Here is a 21979-nt window from a genome sequence, read left to right as displayed (position 1 = left end):
GATGGACGCCCCCCCACCCCCCCGGCCTGCCCCCAGTCCTCCCCAGAACTTGGGTGGAAACTGTCAGGTTCTAACTACACCACAGAGATGATTATCTGCGCCTGCAACGAGATAAGTCTTGTTTTTTCGAGAGTCTGTGCCCCTGGTTGGGTCTGCTGTTGGGCTGCATGTTGTTGATTGTGTGCTTGCGGGTTCTTGTTGTTGTTACTCTTTTTTGTTTAAAAAATAATTTGGTGCTTCTCAAGGCTGATTTGCAGACCCACACTGACTCTGGTGCCGAATGTGCTTGTTTTGCCAGCTCAGTGCTTTGGGGGAATCCTTCAGCCTGATGAACTGGTGGCCGGCTGTGGCCAAGCCTGGGCAGAGCTGACCCCACTAAGGGGTGGAGGCCAGCCAGGCCTTGCCCTGTCACACACAAATAGCTCTTCTAATGCCCCTGCAGAAAGGGTAACAGAAAACAAAGACCAAGGGGCAAAGTTAATTTATTTGGATTTTTTTTAACAACCAAAAAAAAGACAATCATTTACATTTTAGAACTTTCACACTCTGAGAATGAGCTGTGGTGCCAGGTTTTGGTGAGTGAAAGGCTTAAGAGATCCCAGCCTGACTGGGTGGTAATGATTACCTAGGTCCTATTCTCCAGAACGGGTCTGACTCTGCCCATCTCATGAATCTCTCTGTTCTAGAACTTTCGATATCAAACTTCTTTGCCACTGAAGGCCTCTTCAACATGTCCCTTTCCCTCCCGTCTTTCCTTTGGCTGCCTTTCTTTGTAACTGGCTGTACATACCTTCACCCCGGTGTCTCAGCACCAACCAAACAGCCTCCTCCCTCCAGACAGTTCACACCCCTCGCCTCCCGCAAAATCACTTCCAACTCCTCTCTCCCAGCAAGCCTTCCTGGTCTCCCCTGCCCAACGCTGTTGGCACCTCCGGGGAGCATTACCTGGCTCCAGGAACACTGCCTGAATCTAGTCTTGGCCCTGCGACCTGTCTGCTGTTATGGTCTTAGGTCATGTTCTTATTTTTAAATTGTCAGCTACACTGCTTCAAAGGGATGTGGCTACACGGTAATAAATGCTGCCGTGCCTGCAAAGCAAAAATGCTACCAAGTGCAAGCAGGGTTAGCCTGTGGGCCCCTGAGCACCGCCAGCCTCAGCTCAGCATTTCCCGCCTGCTGAGGAGGTTGCTGGTTCGGCTGCTCCGTTGCCATGGTGAAAGGCCAGCCTTTGCATGCTGGTGTGTGCAGTTTTTACCATCTACAGTGCAAGGTCCCTGAGGGTTAGACTGGATTTTAACGTGTACTTGGTGAGCTTCTCTAGCCCATAGCACCAATCAGGGCTGAGCACAAATTAGGTGCTCAGTCTCCAAGTGGACAGTTTTGATTCAAATTTCCTTGGACAGATCCACCACCTAGAGTGTGACGGCCTCACCACAGCGGGAGGATGGTGGAAAAGCCAAGCCTCCTTGTTCATCCCCTCAAATATGACCTCTAGTGGGAAGGGCACTCCTGGAGGCCTCAGCAGTGCTGGCCCAGGTCTTGGGACCATCTATCCGCTAAAGCCCACAGACCTTCCCACTGGAATAAAAATCCACCCCAAATGAGTGGGAAACATGGTCTTGTTTTGGGTGAGCCAGTCAGATGAGAACCACAATTTGGCAGGTATATCCCAAGTAGGGCTACTGCTTATAAATCCAGTGTGGGATCATCCCTAGACCATTCCAAGGTCCATACCAAGGACCCCTGCTCTGGGGATCACTGTCGCCAGAGAGGGATCCTCACTCCCTGATAAGAAAGACCTCTCTCCAGCAACTGGAGCAGGCCAGGGCTCACAACTGCCCCAATAAACAGTCTTCAGTGCCACTCCCTCCATGGGTGGCTGGCAAAGCCCCCCACAACCCCCTGAAGGGGTCATCTTTTCATGAAAACCACACTAAGTGGTTGCAGAGATGAGAAAATGACCCCCCTCCCCCATCCGAAGAGCTCATTGCACAAATGTAATTCAGAAAACACATTCTGGATCCTTCCCCTTGCCCCTAACACATTCCCCACCTCTAGGTGCACACATCCACACATCACAGATGACAAAATTTATTAATTCTTTTTGAAATAACCTGGTCCTTGGAGATCCGCTCAGGGCAGTGCCATTGCAAACACTGTAATTTCACATCTGTCACAGTAGAAACAAAGCCAGTTACCAAAGAACTAACTAGAGAGCCCTCAAGTCACTAGAAATGGGTTTGCCTCAGCCAGGCCCATCGAAGGGATTGGATCCAGCATCCCTGGCCCTGGCCAGCCCCAAAGAGCCTGGAAAAGCTGACGTTTTCCTTCCAGTCCATCCAGAATAAAAGGCGTAATAAATAACGTGTTGCTTGGAGTTTGCAGCTATATGTGGATGTAGCCCTCACGGTGCTCCCAGAATTCTCAGACAGAACCTCGCTTGATGATCCAAAGGCTTGGCGGGTGCCTCCTGCAATCACCCCAGGTCACGCTGAAGCATGCAGTGAGGGGGAGGTGGCACAGGAAGGAAGACTCTTGTGAGAACCCCAGATCCAGTTCACTGTTTGCCGGGTGGGTCCCCCTTCCCGGTGAGTATGGAATCATGCATTCTATTTTTGGTTTCGTGCCTTGGCGGCTTATGCCTTTGGAAGAGTGGTGCCGAGGTGTGAGAGAGAAATGGCCCGGGGTCCGGATAAAGGACACCCACACGGGCTCTCTCCTGGAGACACCCAGAAGCCCAGGGCTCTCTCCTCGACTTTGGGAAGAGAGCCCTTTGAGGCCTCAGCACCCAGGGTTGCGGTCCAGCTGCCGAAGCATGTCCTGGAGGGCTGCCTTCAGCCTGCTCAGGGCCACCACCTCTGCGGAGTGCACTGAGGCTCTTAGGACATTGCCCAGGCCCTTGATGGTGTCCGAGCCCCTGGCCCGGGGCACGGGGCAGCTCTTGGCGGAGGCCAGCAGGCGGAGAAGGGCCCGGAGGTTCGCCAGGTCATTAGCTATTTGGACCACACTTCTGGACTGCAGGCTGGTGAGGATCTGTTGGTAGGTGGCCAATATCTGGTCCATCCCGGACAGAGTCCGGACCGACTGGACCCGAGGAATGAAGTCTAGACCAGCAACCCTTGGTCTGGAGCAGACACCCTGCTGTGAGAGAGGAAAAGGGAGAGCAGGATCTCAGAGAAGTCGGTTCTGCAAGGCCTCAGCGTCTCCCGTGAGTGTGGAGGTCCGCTCTCTTGCTTGCCTCCGGTCCCACTCACCACCCTGGCCCAGGCCCTTGTTTCTTGGGCCCCGGGGCCGCCAAGCTTGCAAGCTGGTCTCCTGGACTTCTGTCTTCCTGCCCTTCCCAAATCACCCTGCCCTCCCCTTCCAGACCAATCTTCGCAATGGCCTCTGCTGTGGAACCAGCCATGGGGCCCGATTTCTACTTAGTTAAGTCTCTTCCCTGGGCACTGAGGTCCTCCTGAAGTGCCCCTCCCCCAGCCATCCTCCCCCCCTTCCACCCCTCAGAGGACTCCTCCCTCCCAGTCAGGTTCTCCAAGGCCTCCCACCCCCTCAGGGATCAAGGCTGGACAACCCCCCCCCAAGAGTGCCCCACCTCACTCTTCGGCTCCAGTAACGCTGGTTACCAGGAGGGGCTCTCCCCTTCCCCACTGCCTGCGACGCTCACTCTCGGCACCACCCAAGCTGGGCCACTCTGGATCTATCCTGAGTGGCCCTGTGAAAGCAAGGAGACTCCTGGGTTTCTCTCTATAAAATGCCCAAAACCCTGTCTAGTTCTGAGCTGTCCCTGCTTCTGGCCACCTAACTTCTCCCTGGCTACCCAAGGCCACTGTCAGACATGCATAGCGGGCAGGAGATGTGGAAGTTTCTAGATTGCTCCATGCTGGGGGAGCAAGCAGGCTTTTAAGACTAGGGGCTACCAAAAACCACAGCTAAAAACCTTTAATGAGGGCATGCTGTGTTCTGGTTCTGTTGGGGGCCAGGGGGAGGGCAGGTGGATCACTTGCTTTATTTAACTGAATCTCAAAACAACCTTGTGAAGTCCCTTATGATAGTCCCACTATCTAGCTGCGGAAACCAAGGCTTCAAGACACTGAGCAACGAGGTTAAGATTTTACAGAGAGAACAGAAGTGTGAAGATTCACATTCGGTCTTCCTAATTCCAAATACAGCCCTCCTCTGGGAAATGGCTGAAGGTCTAGGCCTGTGGACCCCAGGACTCGCAGTAACAGGGAGAAGCTTCATAGGGCCAGAGTTCAGCTAGGAAGAATGCCCAATGTGGGGCACCTGGGTGGCTCAGTCGGTTAAGCGTCTGCCTTCGGCTCAGGTCAGGATTCCAAAATCCTGGGATCGAGTTCCGCATCGGGCTCCCTGCTCAGCGGGAAGCCTGCTTCTCCCTCTGCCTCTCCGCCTCCCACTTGTGCTCTCTCTGTAGCTCTGCTCTCTCTCTCTCAAATAAATAAAATCTTAAAAAAGAAAAAAAAGAATGCCCAATGATAAGCACATTCTAGCGATGAGACAGAGGCTCAGAGGGGATGCAGCTGGGGTTCTGGTCATCTGCCAGTTGGACACAAGGACCTTTATGGCTCCCTCTGGTCCTAGGCACTAGGATTCCCATCAGCGAGGAAGGAGAGGGAGGAGGTGGGAGGCAGAGGGGAGAGGAAGAGGAAAGGCAGCTCTGTTGGTGCAGGAGGGAGGAATCAAGGCTGCCATGGCCCCTACACGGGGCTGCACAGGCCTTGGCTAATGTCTGAGGTTCTGGTTTCCCCATGGGCCAGTCACAGCTCTATTTTGTCTTCTCAGACCCTCCCTACCGGTGGTGAAATGTCATTGATCCTGGTGATAATCGTCTTGATGAGGGTTTTGGTGTCATCCTGAACTCTTTGGATGGGCATGGCTTCAATATAGGACAGACAGGACCAAAGCCACAGGAATCGGCACAGGGATCCGCAACGCATCTTCCTTCCCAGGATGTGCTTCTCGGGCCTGAAAACAGAAGGAACCACACATAGCAAGTCGCTGGTATCTCAGAAAAAACACCCAGACGCCCTGTTACCAACCACATTATCTGATGTGTATAAAAATGAGACTTGCTTTCTGCCATAGCAATCATCCCCTCAGCGTCAAAGACAATTTGTTATCTAGAATTACATTAATGAAATGCATTTCCTTGGGGAGGCAGGGCCTGAGCAATTAATCTACGAAGTGGTGTGGGATGGACCACAGAGCAGTAAGCCAAGGCAGGAGCAAATGGACGTCATGGTGATGATAGGACTTTATTGCACGCTGTGAGGAAGAGAACGGGCTTTTAAAGTCTGGTCTGAACCCAGCCATTTAATAGCTGCCTGACACAAAGCATATCACATAACCACTAAAAGCCCCACCAGCATCTCCTGCAATATACCTATCTCTTGACTTTTATGAGGATCAAATGAGACAATGCATGTGCAAGAGCTTTAAAGGTGTTGTGAAATGTACTCTACTATTATCCTTATTACTAGAGATGATGTTACTTGTCCTCTCCATTACTCTCCCGTGGCGGCCTCTGATGCCTCTGTGATGGCATTTATCACTGGCTTTATTACTTTCTTTCTCTCCCACCGGGAGCCGGAGCGCACCCAGCCCTGGCGGAAGGTCTGTTAATGTGTCAAATACAGAGCCGGGCACCAAGGATACAATCGTGAACAACAGATGTTCTCCACTCTCGGGTTGCTTATGCTTTCATAGGAGAGATAAACAGGTCCGCAGGCCATTCCAATATAGGAAGAACAAACTTTTCGAGAAGGATGAGCGCAAGATACCACAGGAGTACAAAAGGGGCTCCCTCGAAGAGGTGTCACCTGAGCTGGGTATTAAAGACCCAGTAGGGGTTAGTAAGAATGGAAAGTGGTTGCCACAAATGCCCAGAAAACAGCTGGTTTAAAGGTATGGAGGCAGGGGCGCCTGGGTGGCTCAGTCAGTTAAGAGGCTGCCTTCAGCTCAGGTCATGATCCCAGGGTCCTGGGATCGAGCCCCGCATCGGGCTCCCTGGGAGCTTGCTTCTTCCTCTCCCTCAGCTGCTCCCCCTGCTTGTGCGCTCTCTCTCTCTCTCTCTGACAAATAAATAAATAAATAAATAAATAAATAAATAAAATCTTTAAAAAAAATAAAAGAAAGGCATGGAGGCAGGAGAGACTATATAACATGTTCATCCAGAATGATTGACACTTTCGAAGTCATGGAACAATGAATTCTAATATTAGTAATATGCAGATCCTTGAGTAAGCCGCAAAGTTTTAATCAGATACATAAGACAAAAGGTAATACAGTTAAATGTGTGCGAGTCTGTGATCCATGTTGTGTGCATGAGCCTGAAATGATAATCAAATGCAAGTAAATATTAGCATGAAGGTTCCGGAAAAGGCAAAAGAGTTAATCCCTGTTTTTTATGTTCTGCCTCATCTGGGTCTTGATAACAACAGATAATACATTTTCTATCCATAGGTGGCAATATTAGTATGATTCATATTCTGGCAATATAATAGAAATAAACAGTCTGTTTATATATTATTTATCATGCTTGATCAAAGGTATGCTTTTAATCTGAATTTTATAGAAGGGGAAACCGAGGGTCAAGAAGATGCACTAACTCGCTCACAAACAGGTGAGTGGCTGAGTCAGGGTTCTGCTTAACCCAGAGAGGCTGGGGTGCTTTCTCCCCACCCCCCAGTTTCCCCAGCCTTTGAGGAGAGCCCCAGCTTACAAACCACCCCAATGCTCAACCAAGGTACCTCCTGGGACCATGTCCTTGGAAACAAACACCCTGCTCTAGGATGAAGCTATGAGATTGTACCCCCGTATTAACTCAAAATCCCAAGTAATTCAGGAGGGGGCACTTCAGGTGTTTCTGTGCTTGCTTTCTCTCTTAAAAAGTCGAAGCTCCCTCTATTAACTCCCGATTACATGAGTAAACATTTCCACCAAATGTTTGTGGAACGCAGTTAAATAGCGCTAATCCCCAGTATGGTTCCACGAAACCCTAGCAAAGGTGGAAAGTATAGTGGTTAGGTCCCAGGGTGTCAGTGAGCCCCTGGGCAAATACTTAACTTCCCTGCAGCATCCGTTCCCGTGAGTAAAGTGGAACAAATAAAACCACCTGGTTGAAAAGGGTAAATGAGATGGACCTGTCAAGCCCCTGCGTATTGTGCTTGTGTGCCGAAGGGTGGGTGGGTGCGGGGAGAGGTCAGCCATCTGGGAATTGTGCGATTACTGGGCAGGGCCTGAAACACTGGGCTAACACTGCCTATAGCCAACCCTGAATCTAGCATGTGGCCCACTGCCTCCGCTGGGCCATCTCCACAGGGTGCCTGGCATTTCTGGGTGCTCCCCGTGCAGCACAAGATTGAATGGTACCCTTTTCTAGGATTCTAGTGTAATGACACCCTCCTTCCCGGGAGAATTTATTACCAGATTAACTCTGGGCATAGTCGCTCTCGCATAATGGCCGCCCTGTAACATCTGAACGGGAAAACAGTTTTACAAGCCCCTCTATCAGCACTGATAATATGCTTCAGTGGATACAGAAAATACACTGTAGTTCCTCGAAATGTGGAATTGAGAAGCTGCTGCTAAATCTGCCTAAGAGGAGGGGCCAGATTTAGGGGAGCTCCGTAGAGAACCCATAACAAGTCCATCTGAGATCAAAGTGGTGGAGAGAACGTGGCCCACCAACATACGCAACACAACACGTGTGCTCGCATACATAACACACAGCATATGCACACACACAAACACATCAACACACCGAACCTTTTTAGTAGAGGCTGCTAGTTGTCTCCAATATCTATGCTTCCCTTCTTCCACAGTAATAGAATATCCAAGTTTAGATGGTGATGTGCCATCCAGAATAAATACTACACTTCTCAGCTTCCCCCAGCTAGGTTTGGCTATGCCAATAAGCCTGGCCAATTAAATATCAGCATGGGTGCTGGGTGGCAGCTCTTGGGCTGTGGGCCTTTGCCTCTTCCTCTTTCATCCCTCCCTGCGTCCCATGCCTGGATTGCAGATGCAGTAGCCGGGGTTCTGGCGCCATCTTGAATCATGAGGAGGAGAGCCTCACCTTACAAATGGTGGAATGGGGAGCCGAGGTGACATACTGGCCTCAGACTGCCCATCCCTGGACTTGTGCTGCACGTGTGAGAGAGACATATCCTCTGTCTTGGTTAAGCCACTGTTATTTGGGGTCTCTGCTAAATGCAGCCAAACTTAATGCTAGCTGATTCATACACCTGGACATGGGCATCAGGACAGAGTAGATGTCAAGTGTTCCTGGGTTCCCCTGAGTGTCAGGACCTGGGTGGGGACTGGCTGTGGCCCAAGAAGGTGGTGTAGATGGCCAGTGAGAGCAGAGTTTAGGGACTAGAGAGGGGAGGGATAATTCAAGACAGCAACTACAACTTCACTAAGCACAGCGCCTGACACGTAATGGTTACTCAGTGGATAGCGGATGGTTGACAGCTAACGTGTACTGATCGCCCACTACAGGTCAGGTACAAAGACGAAAAGGACATGGAACCACAGGAAGGTGGGAATCAGGACTAGGGAGGGATGGGGCTGAAGACTGCTGGGTTTCCCCAAAGCCCAGGGAATATACCACAGTATTTAATGTTGTCAACTATTAACATATATTATTTCTTAGAGATAAAACTAAAGAACAAAACTGTGCCCTTGAACAACCAGTTTACATAATTAGCTCTAACTCCAGGAAGAATGTAAAAGCTTTTTTTGTTTTCGTTTTTTTTTTTAGGAAGGATGTTTAAACAGACAGCATGCCCAGGGTAATTCATGGGAGGGAGATGTGTATAAAATTATGAACTCTGGAGTTCAGCAGAACTCTGCTTGAGTTGGAGTACAGGACCTTGGACAAGTCTGCCAAACTCTCTCAGACCATTGTTCTTAGCTATAAAATGGGAATGATACAAACTGTAATTCCCACCTGAGGCTGTTCTGTGGATGAAATGAGGTAATGTATATAAAGTGCTAGCTCCTTGCCTGGCCTATGGCCAACCCCAATACACATGAGCTGTTATCAGCACTATTTCCAGCTAAGGAATCAAGGAGGCATCTTGGAGGAGGTAGCATTTGATAAGGGCCGTAAAAATCAGGAGGAATCGGGTTTATGAAGGTGGAGGAGAGGAGCAGTCCAGCCAAGGGCTCAGAGGCTGAAGAACACCTGTGAACTCAGGACACGGGCTCACAGCCGGCATGGGAGTGATGGGCCAGGAGGCGGGGTGGGGTTGGGCCCCGAGTGCCGCGTAGGGAGGCTAGGTTTCTTTTGCGGAAGTGAGGAGCTCTGACTGTTCCCAGGCTAATGCTTTCAGCCCAGGTGACAAGAAGGATGGAGACGGAAATTGGCAGAGGCACAGGGAGGGAGTTGCAATGCCTCTGATTTGCTGTTTCCAACTGGTGGGACCTCAGGTGGACCCATCCAGCTGACAGCTGGGATTGGCAGTCACATTCAGAAAAACAGGGCCGCACATGTAGACCCAGGAGTGCCCAGGTGGAGAGAGCTGAGGTGAGAGGAACGGGGAGGAGAGGCGATTGTCAGCCAGCTGCCTGGGCGGCAAAACCTTTCCTCTCTAGAAATTTCCAAAATGGTTTTGAACATTTAGGAGCTGTCATTTTTTGAGGGTTAAAAGATGAACCACTGAAATGTTGATACAACATCCTGTCTCTTTTGTTTCTCTCTGCCCATTATTTAAGTAGATCCTGGGGAGGGAGATGGGCACTGTGGGGGGAGGTGTGGCCAATGGGCCGCATGCACACTGGCCAAGGTCTCCCCTTCACTCTGCTGCTCCCTGCCCCCACCCCTCTGCTCACCCTCACCCTCTGGCCCTCCTGTTCACTAGCTTTTGCCTCCTGCTGCCTTCCCTCTACTTTAATTAAGACCCTGACACCCCCCGTCATCTCTACCAGCATCCCCTGCCATGGGTACACTGGAGAAGGAAAGAGAAAAACCAGTGCTCCCAGGGCAGCACTAGAAAAGGAAATACCACCACAGAAAACAGTTCCAAGGCCAGCAGGAGAGGCTCCTATAACCACACCTTCCATCCGACCACATCCTACTCTCTGAGTTCACCTGGGGCCTGGATGCTGGCCCCAGCTCTATTCATCCTTATCTGATCCCCCTCCCCAATCCTGCCCCACTTGTATGCGGGCCCCCCACCTCTGCCTTCTCCACAGACAAGCTCATCTCCTATTTCCCCAAGAAGCTGGTGGCCTCCAGATGTGACCTCCTTCACCTCCACTCTGGTCCTAGGGGATGAGGCAGACCACGTGGAACCTCTCTGTCAAGATAGGGGGATGCTTCTCCAGATCCAGGCTGGAAGGTTTGCTGGGCCAAGGTCAGGCCTGCCTACAGCCTTCTGATGATAGCAGTGGCGGGGGGGGGGGGGGGCGGCGGAGGGTGGGGAGAGCTTAGGGACACAGAGGCATTTGCTGGTGAAGGCTGCTAGCCTTGAGCTATCCAACGTCACATGTCTTCTCCTGGTTGAAAGTGCCAGAGGTTAGTAGGAACCCAGCACGCACTTCTCTCTTCTTTCTTCTCTTCTCCAGCCATTGGGATTTCTATACCCCCCTCTTCAGTAATCCTCGGTGTGCTAGTATGAACTAAATTCAGATAATGTGGTATTTGCTGTTAATTATGAAGGAAAAAGCTTTGGATGGTCTAAGCCTCTCCCTGCAGAAATTCTTCCTGTGGGCTCCCCCCCATCCTTTCCTTCTCCTCCTTTCCTTCCTTTCTCCATAATTCCAATTTGGAAGGGACTTGGGTACAGGGAAAAAACAAAGGATGAATAGAGACAGGGAAGACCAGATCTTGGTCATTCAAGCTACTCAGAATCCAGTGGAACAAACAGAAGCTAAAATAACTCATTTTAACACAACCTTATCAAGGTTATGAGGGAAGGAGCATAGAATCTGGGGAGCACAGAGGAAGATGGTAACTCTGGGGAGGTGAGGACAGCCTTGTAAACGAGGCAGTATTTGAACTGAGACCTTAAAGACAGGAGTTCCCCAAGAGGGCAAGCAGGGCATTCCAGACCAAGGCGACAGTGTGGAGTTGGGGAAAACTATGGTGGGTTTAGGAGAATTCAATATGGCAGAAGGGTAGAGCGTGTGAGGCTAGAGAGCTAGAATGTCCCAGGCTTGATTCCACCTCGTGGGGGATCTGCCCTGTTCTGAGCGCGCGTGCACACACACACACACACACACACAGGTCCTGGAGGCCATGTCTGCATGCCCAGTGGTAGTCAAGAGACCAAGAATACTCTTCTCCTCCCGTTCCTTATCTCTTCCTCTTCCAAAGCCTGATTAGGTCAATTGGCATCTCTCCCAGGAATTGAAAGTAGGGCTTCAGAGAGCCCAGTTTGTCTCTACTGAGGGCTCAGAAGCTCCAGGGTAGCCGTGGTTGCCCTCACGTGCATGGAATAGCCGAGAAAGACCAGAGTTCAACCTGTAACTGGTGGGTTACAGTCAGTGGCTGTGCTCCTTCCTGACCTTCCTCCTGGTTCCTGGGTGGTCCTGGGCCCTCCCTGTCCTTGGCCTCCACTGTGAGATACTCTTCCACATATACTCACTTGAGTATGTTTCAACTCTCTGAATATATTTTTAGATATAGATAAACACATGTAAGAGGAACGAGGGTCAAGAAATCAAGCTCACCCTTACAATGAGTGCTGCACTCTTAGGAGTTCTGTTTTTTAAATGTTGGTTGCAATATATTGTTTGAAACACTGAGCTAGCATGAGTGGTTTTCTCTTCTTTGCAACCGAGAGCCTTGTCTGAGAAATGTTAACGCACATAACCAGCAGCCAGAGTGGGGGTGTGGGGGTTACATTCTTCCTACTCATCACAAACCACCCTTAGATCTGATCCCCATCATGGATAACAAATAGGTTTCAATTCCAGTGTCAACTCTGATCAACTTTCCGCAGCTCCCTGGCGCACTGTGCGCATGGGGAACCTGAAGCTCCATCCAGCCTCAGAAGAGAGGGTGCCTCGATCAATTAGCACTGTCTGCCAGGTGCGGGAGGCATGGACATACTATTTGTTCCAGCATCTCCCAAGGGCCTGGCACAGAGCGGGTACTCATTAATATTTGCTGAAAGAATAAATAAAATGTTTCCCATCTCTGACCTTCATTGTCTAACCAGGTTAACCTACCTCTATCATGGTTCACTTGCCCTGGTCTCAAAGTCACATTGTAGAATTCCCTTTTGCCCAGCCAGAATCCCTAGGAAACTTTCTTAATGAAGGCAGAAAACACTTTGGCTTCCAGGTTTCCCTTTAACAGTGACCTTGGTGGGCTTCCTGCACCTCAGGTGTGTCCTCCAGCACCCCGTGGGTCCCCATTCCTTTCAGCTTCCCCGGTTCTGCTCCATCCTGATGGTGGTCCCAGGTGCTCCCTGCCTTAGTCCCATTCATCAGCCTGGCTCCAGCTGCTTGCTTTGGGCCTCCTGTGCTTCTCAGAGACCTCTCCCCCTCCTCTCTGTGGCTCCCCCCCCCAACCGCCGCCTTTGCACTCCTCCCCAGCCCCGTGCACCCCAGAGTACAAACACAACGCGCACACCGATGTGGATGAGATCAGCAATGAAATCAGTGAAACGTCGGCATTGACACGGATCATGCATCTGGTTTTGGGGGAGCTGACAAACTGGGCCGGAAAGACTGTAAAACGCAGTTTGCTGAGAAGGAAGGCCCATCTGTTGTCACACATGGAATAAGCGCCTGAGCCCAGGCATCAGGTGTGTTGTTTCTCAGCAAAAACAACCTCTTTCTATTTCTCTGAGACAACTGTGTGGTCAAAGAAGAATTTCGAGGCTCCGGGCTGGCAGGCCGGGATGGAGCTGCTATCACAGAATCCTACTGCTGGGGAGGACAGAGTCTCCTGATTGACTGGACAATTGCAGGACAATTTGGCTTGCTTTTCCTTGCAATCACATGCATGCTGTTCAAGGATGCACACCCCACAAGGACTCTACTTCCGGGAAGCCCCTTCTCTCTCCCCAACTCCCACGTTCCTTCGGGTGGCATCTAGGCTGGAGTGGGGGACAATGACCTGGGTTCTGCAAGGAGAGCTCTCCCAAGTGGCCACCTCCACGCCCTGCACGGGCCACTCAGACACGAGAGGCGTCCGCCTGGGGCTGAAAGGCAGGAATTCATTGCAATCTCCCTGGCTCTGTCCTTGGCGCTTGGAGCCATTTCCTGGAATGGAGGGGCGGGGGAAATATTTCCCCCAAATACTGAGAAGAGTTATTTTGGGCATAAGATGTACAAAATATGAGAAGGACGCTCCTTTGGCCAACATGGACACGTTCCCCTCAGCCCAATGTCCTCAATTGCTAGAAAAGGGAAGAACCTAAAAACATCCAGTTTTTCTCTTGCCTTCTCCCCCTACCTAAATGAGAGAAATGATCCGCATGGCATCTCTGCTCCTGGGGACACGGGAATGGCAGCGACTATGATTCTGTAGACCAGCCTGGTGGGAAAGAGATTGGGTACCCTCTCTCCCACCAGTCCCAGCTGACGGCTGCCCACCTCAGAAGGCTACAAAGCAAACTTCCCCGTTGTAGTTCCTACAACGGGGGTCACGGAGCTGGGGCTCCTGGGTTGGTGCCTGGAAGTACCTGCCCTCTGCCCCGCCCACCCTGAAGACCCTTCTAGCAGAAATCAATCATCTCACCCACTCCAAAACTGCTATTCTCAAAGGACAACCAGGCGGCCACTCCTCTTGGATCTAGCTGTACGTAAGGATTTACAATTCCCAAATGCCACCATCTTGCAACTATAGAAACGGGAAGGTAAAGGCAACCACACCCACAATGCAATGTAAACCAGGCCGGGAGAGAAGGCGGACTCTGCCCGGGGCCTACCTGCCAACAGTGGGTATTTGCGGTCCTGACAAGAGAGCCGGTAACAGGGAGAAACATGCAGTAGGCCTCTCCGCGACCCGCTGCTCTGTCAGCTCTGAAAACCCCAATTTCTTCCATTGTCAAGAAGGCAACTTGCTTGGCTTTGAGGTCAGATGTGTGAGACTCGGCAGAATTTCTCCGAGATATCTGGGTTCTTCCTGACAGTTTTCCCTCCAGCTCTACCCCACAGTGGTCCTGTTCCTAGGCTTTGGCCTCATACAGATCCTCGCATTCACACATCAGAGATGAACACCCCCACCGGAAGATGATGCCGGAATTCTTAGCCGCAGAGCAAAGCTAGTTCCCAGAAACCGAACGCTCCTACCCGAACCCCCAGCACCCCCGACTCTATCCCCTTCCGAGGGGGGCAGGGTACCCTGATCTTCGGGGATGTGCTCAAGGCAATTTCCAAAGCATCTCGGCAGCTGGGCTGGCGGCTCTGACAGTCTCCGGGGACCCTGGCTGCCTCCATGGCACAGATTCCTGCTCCGTGGGCATGGCGCAGCCCGGCCCCGAATCCAGATCTCCCCGGCCGCCTTCCCTCCCGTTTGAACTCTGGGACAAAGCCGCCATAGTCCAGAACCGAGCCGTCTGTCCTGCCCCTCGCCCGCCTCAGTTTCCCCCGCGGTCAGCGTCGGGTGGGGTGGGGTGGCTGGCCAAGAAAGACCGGCGGAGAAGGGAGAAGGAGCGTGCCCGGGCCTTACCTCGCAGCTGCTTGCTCCGCGATTCCTCCGGGGCTCCATGCCTGCCCGCCCCTCTTATAGCCGCCCGAGCACAACTTGCGCAACCGGCCGGCAAGCCCGGGCGCATCCTGAGCGCCTGCTCCCGCCCCGCCCTGCCCCGCGGCGTGGGGCAGCGTCCGGCCCGCCGGCTGCGGGGCAGGGGCCTCGAGGGAGGGCCTCCGCGGCGCCGGCAGCCACGCGCGCGCCCTCGGGGACCGCCCGGGGGCAGGCTGGCGGGGGCGGCAAGTCCTGGCGGGCCCGCCCGAGGCTCTCGGCACCGCCGCGATGCCGGGATCGACCTCTCGGGGCCAGGGTGGCGGTGAAGCGCTCCTCTGAGCCCGCCGGGAGCTCGGACGGCGCGCCCTCGACGAGGCGGAGGCGCACCGACGGCGAGGCCCGCGCGGCCGGCCCGACGGCCCCGGGCTAGAGGGAGCCTGCCCGCCGTGCAGCCCGCGCCCCCACCCAGGATGGGGGTCTGCTCTGGCGCGCCCAGAACCCGGCTTCCAGTGCTCAGCCACCGGCACTGGGTTGTGAGGAGTCTGCCCCCAGGCGACACTGGGTGCGCTGCTTCGGAGGGCTGTGAGGAGGACGGCGCACTCCGGCCTTTGGGGGATGCCCTGGACGCACCGCGAGCCCATCCCCTACCCAGTATTTCCCACGTACGCAGGAGAGTGTACGAAGCGATATTTTCCCCTCCCGGCCTGGGAGTAGGAGCCTGAGCCTCCCTCGGGTTTCAGGGACAAGGAAACTGAAGTCCAGGAGGTTAAGTGACTTTCTTCAGAACCCCCAGCGGGGAAGGGGTAGAAATGGGCCAGGAACCCAGGTGCCAACAACTAGATCAGGCCCATTCCCGTTCCCACGGCAAAGAGCAGCCCTGAAAACAAACCGTTCAGTTAAGAACCAGCCCATCTTGTGCGGGAGCAGTTGGGAAGTTACGTGGGTGGGCCGAATTCGGCCACCACCTGTTTTGGTATGGCTATGAGCTAGGACTGGTTTTTGCATTTTTAAATAGTTGGAAAAAAAATAAAAAGAATAGTTATGGCACGTGAACATTATATGAAATTTACATTTTGGTGTCCATAAATAAAGTTTTGAATTTTGGCCAAAAAATGGGGAGGGGACCTTTTCCCTTTTGTACCTACATATCTCTGATGTTGCCTCTTGGTCTGAAAAGCCTAAAATGTTTACTATCCAGCCCTTTGGAGAGAAAGTTTGCCAACCCCTGAACTAAAGGATACAATGAACATTAGCTCCTCTGGGTGGGCGTTGTGGGTGGGCGTGCAGTTAGTTGTGGGTGGGCGTGCAGGACTGCTCATCCAGCCCTTCTCCTAGCAGAATATTCCCATTGCCCTGGGGTCTCTTCCCTCCCCATTGAAGAAGCTTGTCCTGGTCACCTTTCCAGCCAACTCCCCTCCTTCCAACTGGCTTGGGTGACCTCTTCCACCTCTTCCCACAGGCTGTAAGTGGAAGGCAGGGGTCAGGTCATCCCCTTTCTAGGTCCTGGTACCTTCGCAGTGCCAGGCGCACCTGGGGGCCCAGGAAGAGTTTCCTGAATGGAACCCCAGGGGCACTATGGACCACAGAACTGATTTCCGACACGCAGTATTAGTGACCACAGTGTGGGGATTCCTCTAGACTCAAGGCCACTGGGAGGTAGATATTTAGAAGGTGGGGAAAGACACCTGCAGTGATGATGGTGTGTAGGGCTGACACGGGTCCTGGCGACACCATCAGGTTGCATTGGAGACTTTCTTATGGAAACATGTTCCCCAAAGGCTGGTGTGCTCCGCCAAGACCACAGGGGTCTGTTTTGTTCACTGCTACATCTTCAGCTCATAGTCCAGGACCTAGCATGACGTATTTCATTTTTAAGACATATTTTTAAATGAAAATTTCAAACATACAGAAAAGCAGACAATATACCCATCACCTAGATTTCCCATATTTGCTTCATTTACTTTTTGGTTAAAATATTTTAAAGCAAATTACAAAGCATCGTGACATTTCATCCTTAAATACTTCAGTGTGAGTCTCTAAAAAATAAGGAAGCTTTTCCCCATAACCACAAGACCATTATCACACAATTATAATTCCTTAGCATCACGAAAGAGCAACTCTACTTTCAAATTCCCCAAATATCTCAGAAATGTCCTTCATAGTTGCTTTGTTTGAGCCTGGTTGTTTTGCACTTATTTAATAACTACTTATTGAAAGAAGGAAGAAAGGAAGTTGAGCTAGTATTTGTGGAAATCAGGAAGTGTTAGCACTGCCTGTGATCTGTAATTGTGCTGCCACCGAAAACATGGTAAACCAACTAAATGTCCGACGAAAGAAATTGATAAGATTATTGAAAAGCCACGTAAGAGCAATATGCATGCATTAAAAATTATGTTGTAAAATATAATATTTAATGATGCAGGAAAATTAATTCTATTTTGTGAACTGGAAAGAATCCAATTATAGGGCTTCTGACTGGCTCAGTCGGTAGAGTGCGCGACTCTTGATCTCGGGGTTGTGAGTTCGATCCCCACACTGGGTGCAGAGATTACTTAAAGAAATAAAAATAAATAAATAAATGAAGAATCCAATTACAAAATGGTGTTTTCTGATCACACACATTCACACCAAAATATACGGTATCGCTTCTGGGAGTGGGATTAGAAATGATGTTTAATCTCTTTTTTTTGGTGCTTTTCTGCTTTTAGAAAGTGTATACAATGGAATTACATTTTAAAGAGAAATATTTTATGGTGCTTTGTGTTGTTTTCATATAGCGGCTGTTTCACTTGCTGCAATCAAGTTTTCCTTGTCCCCAGCGTCTTTATAACTTGGCTCTAAGCAAGGGCTTAGCTTATTTGCAGGACCCCATGGCAGCCTGAGGTTGCTCATCTCAGTGGCACCATCTTCGGGGTCACAGGCTGGATTTGAACAGATCTCTTGCATGAACATCAAACAGCACTTGAGGCTGCATTGCAAGGATATGGACTGCCTATCTGTCTATCCATCACCTACACTTGGTTGATTAATAAATCTTTATGTTATTTTGGGGTGCCTGGGTGGCTCAGTAGGTTAAGTGTCTGCCTTCAGCACAGGTCATGATCCCAGGGTCATGGGATAGAGTCCTGAGTCCCACATCGGGCTCCCTGCTCAGCAGGGGGTCTGCTTCTCTCTCTCCCTCTGCCCTTCCCCCGGCTTGTGCTCTCTCTCAAATAATAAATAAAATACTTAAAAACTAAATAAATCTTTATCTTATTTTATTTTTAATAAAATACTATATAATAAAATATTTTTTTAATTCAAAAGGGACAAAGAGATATGTAAACTCAGTCTCTTCCCAGTCCTCCCTCTTTCCCTAGTAGCAACTGTTATTACCAATTTCTGGTGTGTCCTTCCATGCATATTCATGTTCTATCCTTCATCTATCTATTTGCTTAAAAAAAACACACACACACACACAAATGATGTCATAGTAAACACACTACTCTTCCTGCCCCTTGTCTTGAAATTTTTTTATTTTGGTGAATTTCCAATTTCCATAATACATTTACAAGAAAACATGACCTAACAAATCCCCACATACCCATCATCCAGCTTCAACCACTATTAATCTCACTTCTTCCATTTAATATATCCAGAATCTCACTTCTTACCAGCATACATATATCTTAATGGTCTCGAATATAATTTCCTACCAGTATACATAGAGCTGTGCCAATCTTTTTAAAGTCATATATTTCATTTTATGGATGCACTGTCATTAATCTTACCATATTGTTGCATACATGATGTTTGAATCAATATATTTAATTAAATTAATTAATATTTAATGTAATTACATTTCAATATGAATAAATATAGTGATGTAACTATACTTACCTATGGGTGACTATATCTGTGGAAGAAATTCCTGGTAATTCTGTGGGAGAATTGTTGAGTCAAAGGGTATGTACATTCAAATAGAAATATATGCCAAGTTACATTCTGTAGAGATTGCACCAATTTACATATGCAAATGGATGCAAGTAACAGTGACTTCAGCACCAACAGCATTTAGTTAACTCTTATAACCAGAAGCCTGGAGGAGGGCAAGCGTACTAGCTCAGTGGCATCATCAAGGATCCCGCTCCTTCTAAACATGTCTGGATCAAAGGCACATTGATGTATGTATGAACAGATCTTGTTGGTTCAGATACAATTTTTCTGCCTAAGACATTCACACATAAATGTTCTGTCTCCTCATCTGACTGTGCTTTGTCTGTTTGACTCCATAATAAAATTCAGAAGCAAAACAGAAGAAGAAGAAAAGAAGAAGAAGAAGAAGAAGAAAAAAGAAGAAGAAGAAGAAGAAGAAGAAGAAGAAAAAGAAGAAGAAGAAGAAGAAGAAGAAGAAGAAGAAGAAGAGAATCCTGCTCCTTCTGATCTTCTATTCTTTCATTGTGTCCTTGTGCTTATTGCTTCACAGTTGCAAGATAGATCCTACCCCTTCAGGCATCATGTCCTCACATGATTGCCCAGTAAGACAGAGGCAAAAGGTTTTCTTATCTTGAAATTCTGTTTCAAGTTGGGGCAGGGAAGTCACATTTTCCCTTATTTCTCATTGACCAGACCTGGGACTTACGCCCACCCCTATCACTGGCAAAGTAGAATGTGATTGCCATGACTGATTGAGACCAGTCATCACTCTCCCCCTGGGGCTGGGGCAGATCAAGGTGGATGAAGGAAAGGTCTGTCCTCACCTGAAAGAATTAGGGTTCCCCATGAGCTTGGAAGGAGAGTAGAAATGGCTCTTGGGTACACAACAAATAACGCTTGCTGTATTCAGCTATGGTGTGTTATCAAGCTTCTGATAATCTTGACTTATTATTAAATAGTAAAACTTGAGCCCTGACAACCTTCACAATAAAAAAAAGGTAATCTAGCACTTTATATTTCAATATTGCTTTTTCTTTTTCAAAGCACTTTCATGATCTCATTTGATTTTGACCGTGACCCACGGAAAGAGGTAGGGCGGGTCTCATTCCCATGTTACAGGCGGGAGCCTGAGCTTCAGAATGGTCAGAAGACTCTCCCGGTGTCATTGGATGCCACGGCTGTCAGTCAAGGTGGCCCCTGTGGTTCGACGCTGATGTCAGCCATGAGCTGCCAGCTGACAAGGGTGCGCTGGGGTCTGAAGGTGGCCTCACAGAGCCCTGTGCTTTGCAGGCCCACTGGTGTTGCCCTGTTGAGGGAGAAGAAAGGCAGATAACGGTTAAATCTCTCTTCTGACTTTAGGTAATCCTAAGAAGCTTCTCTTGTATGAAATAGGCCTTTCCAACTACATTGAGGAGGAGTCTAAACAGGCCTATAAATTGGACTAAAAAAGCAACTGGATACTTCAGCCAAATAATAGGTCTATGAAATAAAATTAATATTAAATATGTGTATGGGGGGTGGACTGGATTGGATCTTTTGGTATGTACGTGGCCCCTTATGGGTGAGCTCCCCAAGGGCAAAGACCATATCTTATTCACCTCCCTGTTCCCAGCCCCTGACACAGCACCTGATACGTGGCAGGTGCTCCCTAAATGCCTGTCAGGTGTGTGAGTGCTCTAAGTTATTTCTGCTGATGACTGATGTTCCCCCTGTTATCATGTCAGAGGACCCTGGTTATTTCTACATAGAACAAATCTAAAAGTATAATCAATCAATCAATCAATCAATCAATCAGTTAATTACAAATTTGTCTCTATTTCTGTCTGCATCATGAGAATGTACATTCCATGAGGATCAAGACTGGGTCTGCTCATCCCAGCTCAGGACCTGATACATAGTAAGGGCTCTATAAACTGTGAAATGGAGTTTTGAGCAAATGTTTGTATCCCTAGGTTTTAGCAGTGGGCTCATAGTGGGCCCTCAATAAATACCCATGGATTATCCATTCTTGACTGCGAACAACAGTGACTTCGTGAAAACGTATGTCTTACAGGTTGGGGTGAAGTGGAGCAAGACAGTGTCCCGGGTGGACAGAGAGCCCACCATGAGGTCTGCTACCTTCCATAGGATCCCATCTGAAGGGCCAGGTCAGCTGGAGGAGAGACTCAAGGAGAGAGATCAAATCCTTTACAAAGGAAGCTAAAGAGGGGCTGGATATTGAAGGACCTGAGAGAGAGTGGGAGCCATTAAAGGCACCATGTGAAGGATTCACAGGGCCAAGTCTCCATTTGGGGAGAGTCAACTGGCAGAGAAATATGGGAAGGCTTGCAAGGAAAAAACTAAAATTGAGGAGACAAATTAGAAAAGATCTTTTTTTTTTTTTTTGCCCATTTGTGCATTTATTCATTCAACCAAGAAGCATACATGAAGAGCATACATGGGCTGGGCCCGGTGTTAGATCCTGGAGATGAAAAGAATGAGTAAGATTTCATCGTGGACCTCTGCAATAGTTCCGGAGCCTGAGTGAGGGGCGTGGGAAGACAGGAGAAGAGCCAAGAGACATTTTGAAGACAAGAACACCAGCCCTCCCTGTTCACTGAATGCCCAACCTGAGGAGGGAAAAGCAGCCATGATTTCATATGCCTACCAAGTCAGTGATGGTGCTGCGGTCAGAGGCGAGGAAAGTGCGAGGTGCCTGGGCGTGGAGGGGAGAGGGCAGGCTGGGGCAATGATGCTTGTGACCGTGGCTGTTTGGAGCATCCCGCTGCAGATGTCTGGCAGTGAACAGGGGACTGATGTCCACGTGAGGGGCCAAGGATGGAGATATGGTTCCAGGCATCATCTTCAAAGATAGGAAAGACGACTTCTTTTTTTTTTTTTATTTTTTATTTATTCATTTGAGACACAGAGATACAGAGAGAGTGTGTGCATGAGCAGGGGGAGAGGCAGAGGGAGAGGGAGAAGCAGGCTTCCCGCTGAGCCAGGAGCCTGATGTGGGGCTCGATCCCAGGACCCTGGGATCATGACCTGAGCCAAAGGCAGATGCTTAACCATCTGACCCACCCAGGCGCCCAGGAAAGACGACTTCTTATGACATCGGGTTGTGGGGTGCAGTAGGTTGTGGGGAACTGTGAAATGCTGCGTAATCTGTAAGGTTACAGTATAGTCGTGTGCAGTGGGAGGGTGTGAAAGAAGGGGAGGATTGCTGGGGTAAAGGTCAGGAGGGGCTTGGAGGAAGCCCCACAAAGTAGAGGGTGCCCTGGAGCTCAGCAGTCTACAGAAGGTTGGGGGGAGAGCCCTGGGAAGAACGCAGCAAGAACAGTACTGCCACCACCCCCTGCCTTTAACTATTTAATTGCCCAAATAATCATGTTCATTGCAGAAAATTTGAAAATGCAA

At 49.8% G+C, this 21979-nt stretch overlaps 1 protein-coding gene and 1 long non-coding RNA gene across 2 annotated transcripts; both read right to left on the bottom strand.

The window, feature by feature from the left end:
- Nucleotides 1-465: 465 nt before the first annotated feature.
- Nucleotides 466-14734, bottom strand: LEP (leptin). Its single transcript, XM_036089309.2, has 3 exons — nucleotides 14651-14734; nucleotides 4812-4983; nucleotides 466-3141 (listed from the first exon to the last, which is right to left on the bottom strand). The coding sequence occupies exons 2-3, from the start codon at nucleotides 4953-4955 to the stop codon at nucleotides 2782-2784; spliced, it is 504 nt and encodes a 167-aa protein (XP_035945202.1). The 5' UTR covers nucleotides 4956-4983; nucleotides 14651-14734; the 3' UTR covers nucleotides 466-2781.
- Nucleotides 14735-17054: 2320 nt separating this feature from the next.
- LOC118533855 (uncharacterized) lies at nucleotides 17055-21449 on the bottom strand. Its single transcript, XR_013442864.1, has 3 exons — nucleotides 21228-21449; nucleotides 18545-19886; nucleotides 17055-17216 (listed from the first exon to the last, which is right to left on the bottom strand). It is a non-coding gene; the product is annotated as an uncharacterized LOC118533855 (long non-coding RNA).
- Nucleotides 21450-21979: the final 530 nt, after the last annotated feature.

The sequence above is a fragment of the Halichoerus grypus genome, chromosome 12 (assembly GCF_964656455.1).
Source record: "Halichoerus grypus chromosome 12, mHalGry1.hap1.1, whole genome shotgun sequence".
Lineage (NCBI taxonomy): Eukaryota > Metazoa > Chordata > Mammalia > Carnivora > Phocidae > Halichoerus > Halichoerus grypus.
Note: the sequence above shows the minus strand (reverse complement) of the source record. Positions and strands in the feature narration are given on the sequence as shown.

What these genes read in the sequence shown, in the direction of transcription:
- LEP (XM_036089309.2), bottom strand. Translation starts at nt 4,955, where the DNA reads ATGCGTTGCGGATCCCTGTGCCGATTCCTGTGGCTTTGGTCCTGTCTG. An exon ending in TCAATGACATTTCACCACCG is followed by an intron (nt 3,142 to 4,811) that starts GTAGGGAGGGTC and finishes CCTCTCTCACAG; the next exon opens with CAGGGTGTCTGCTCCAGACC.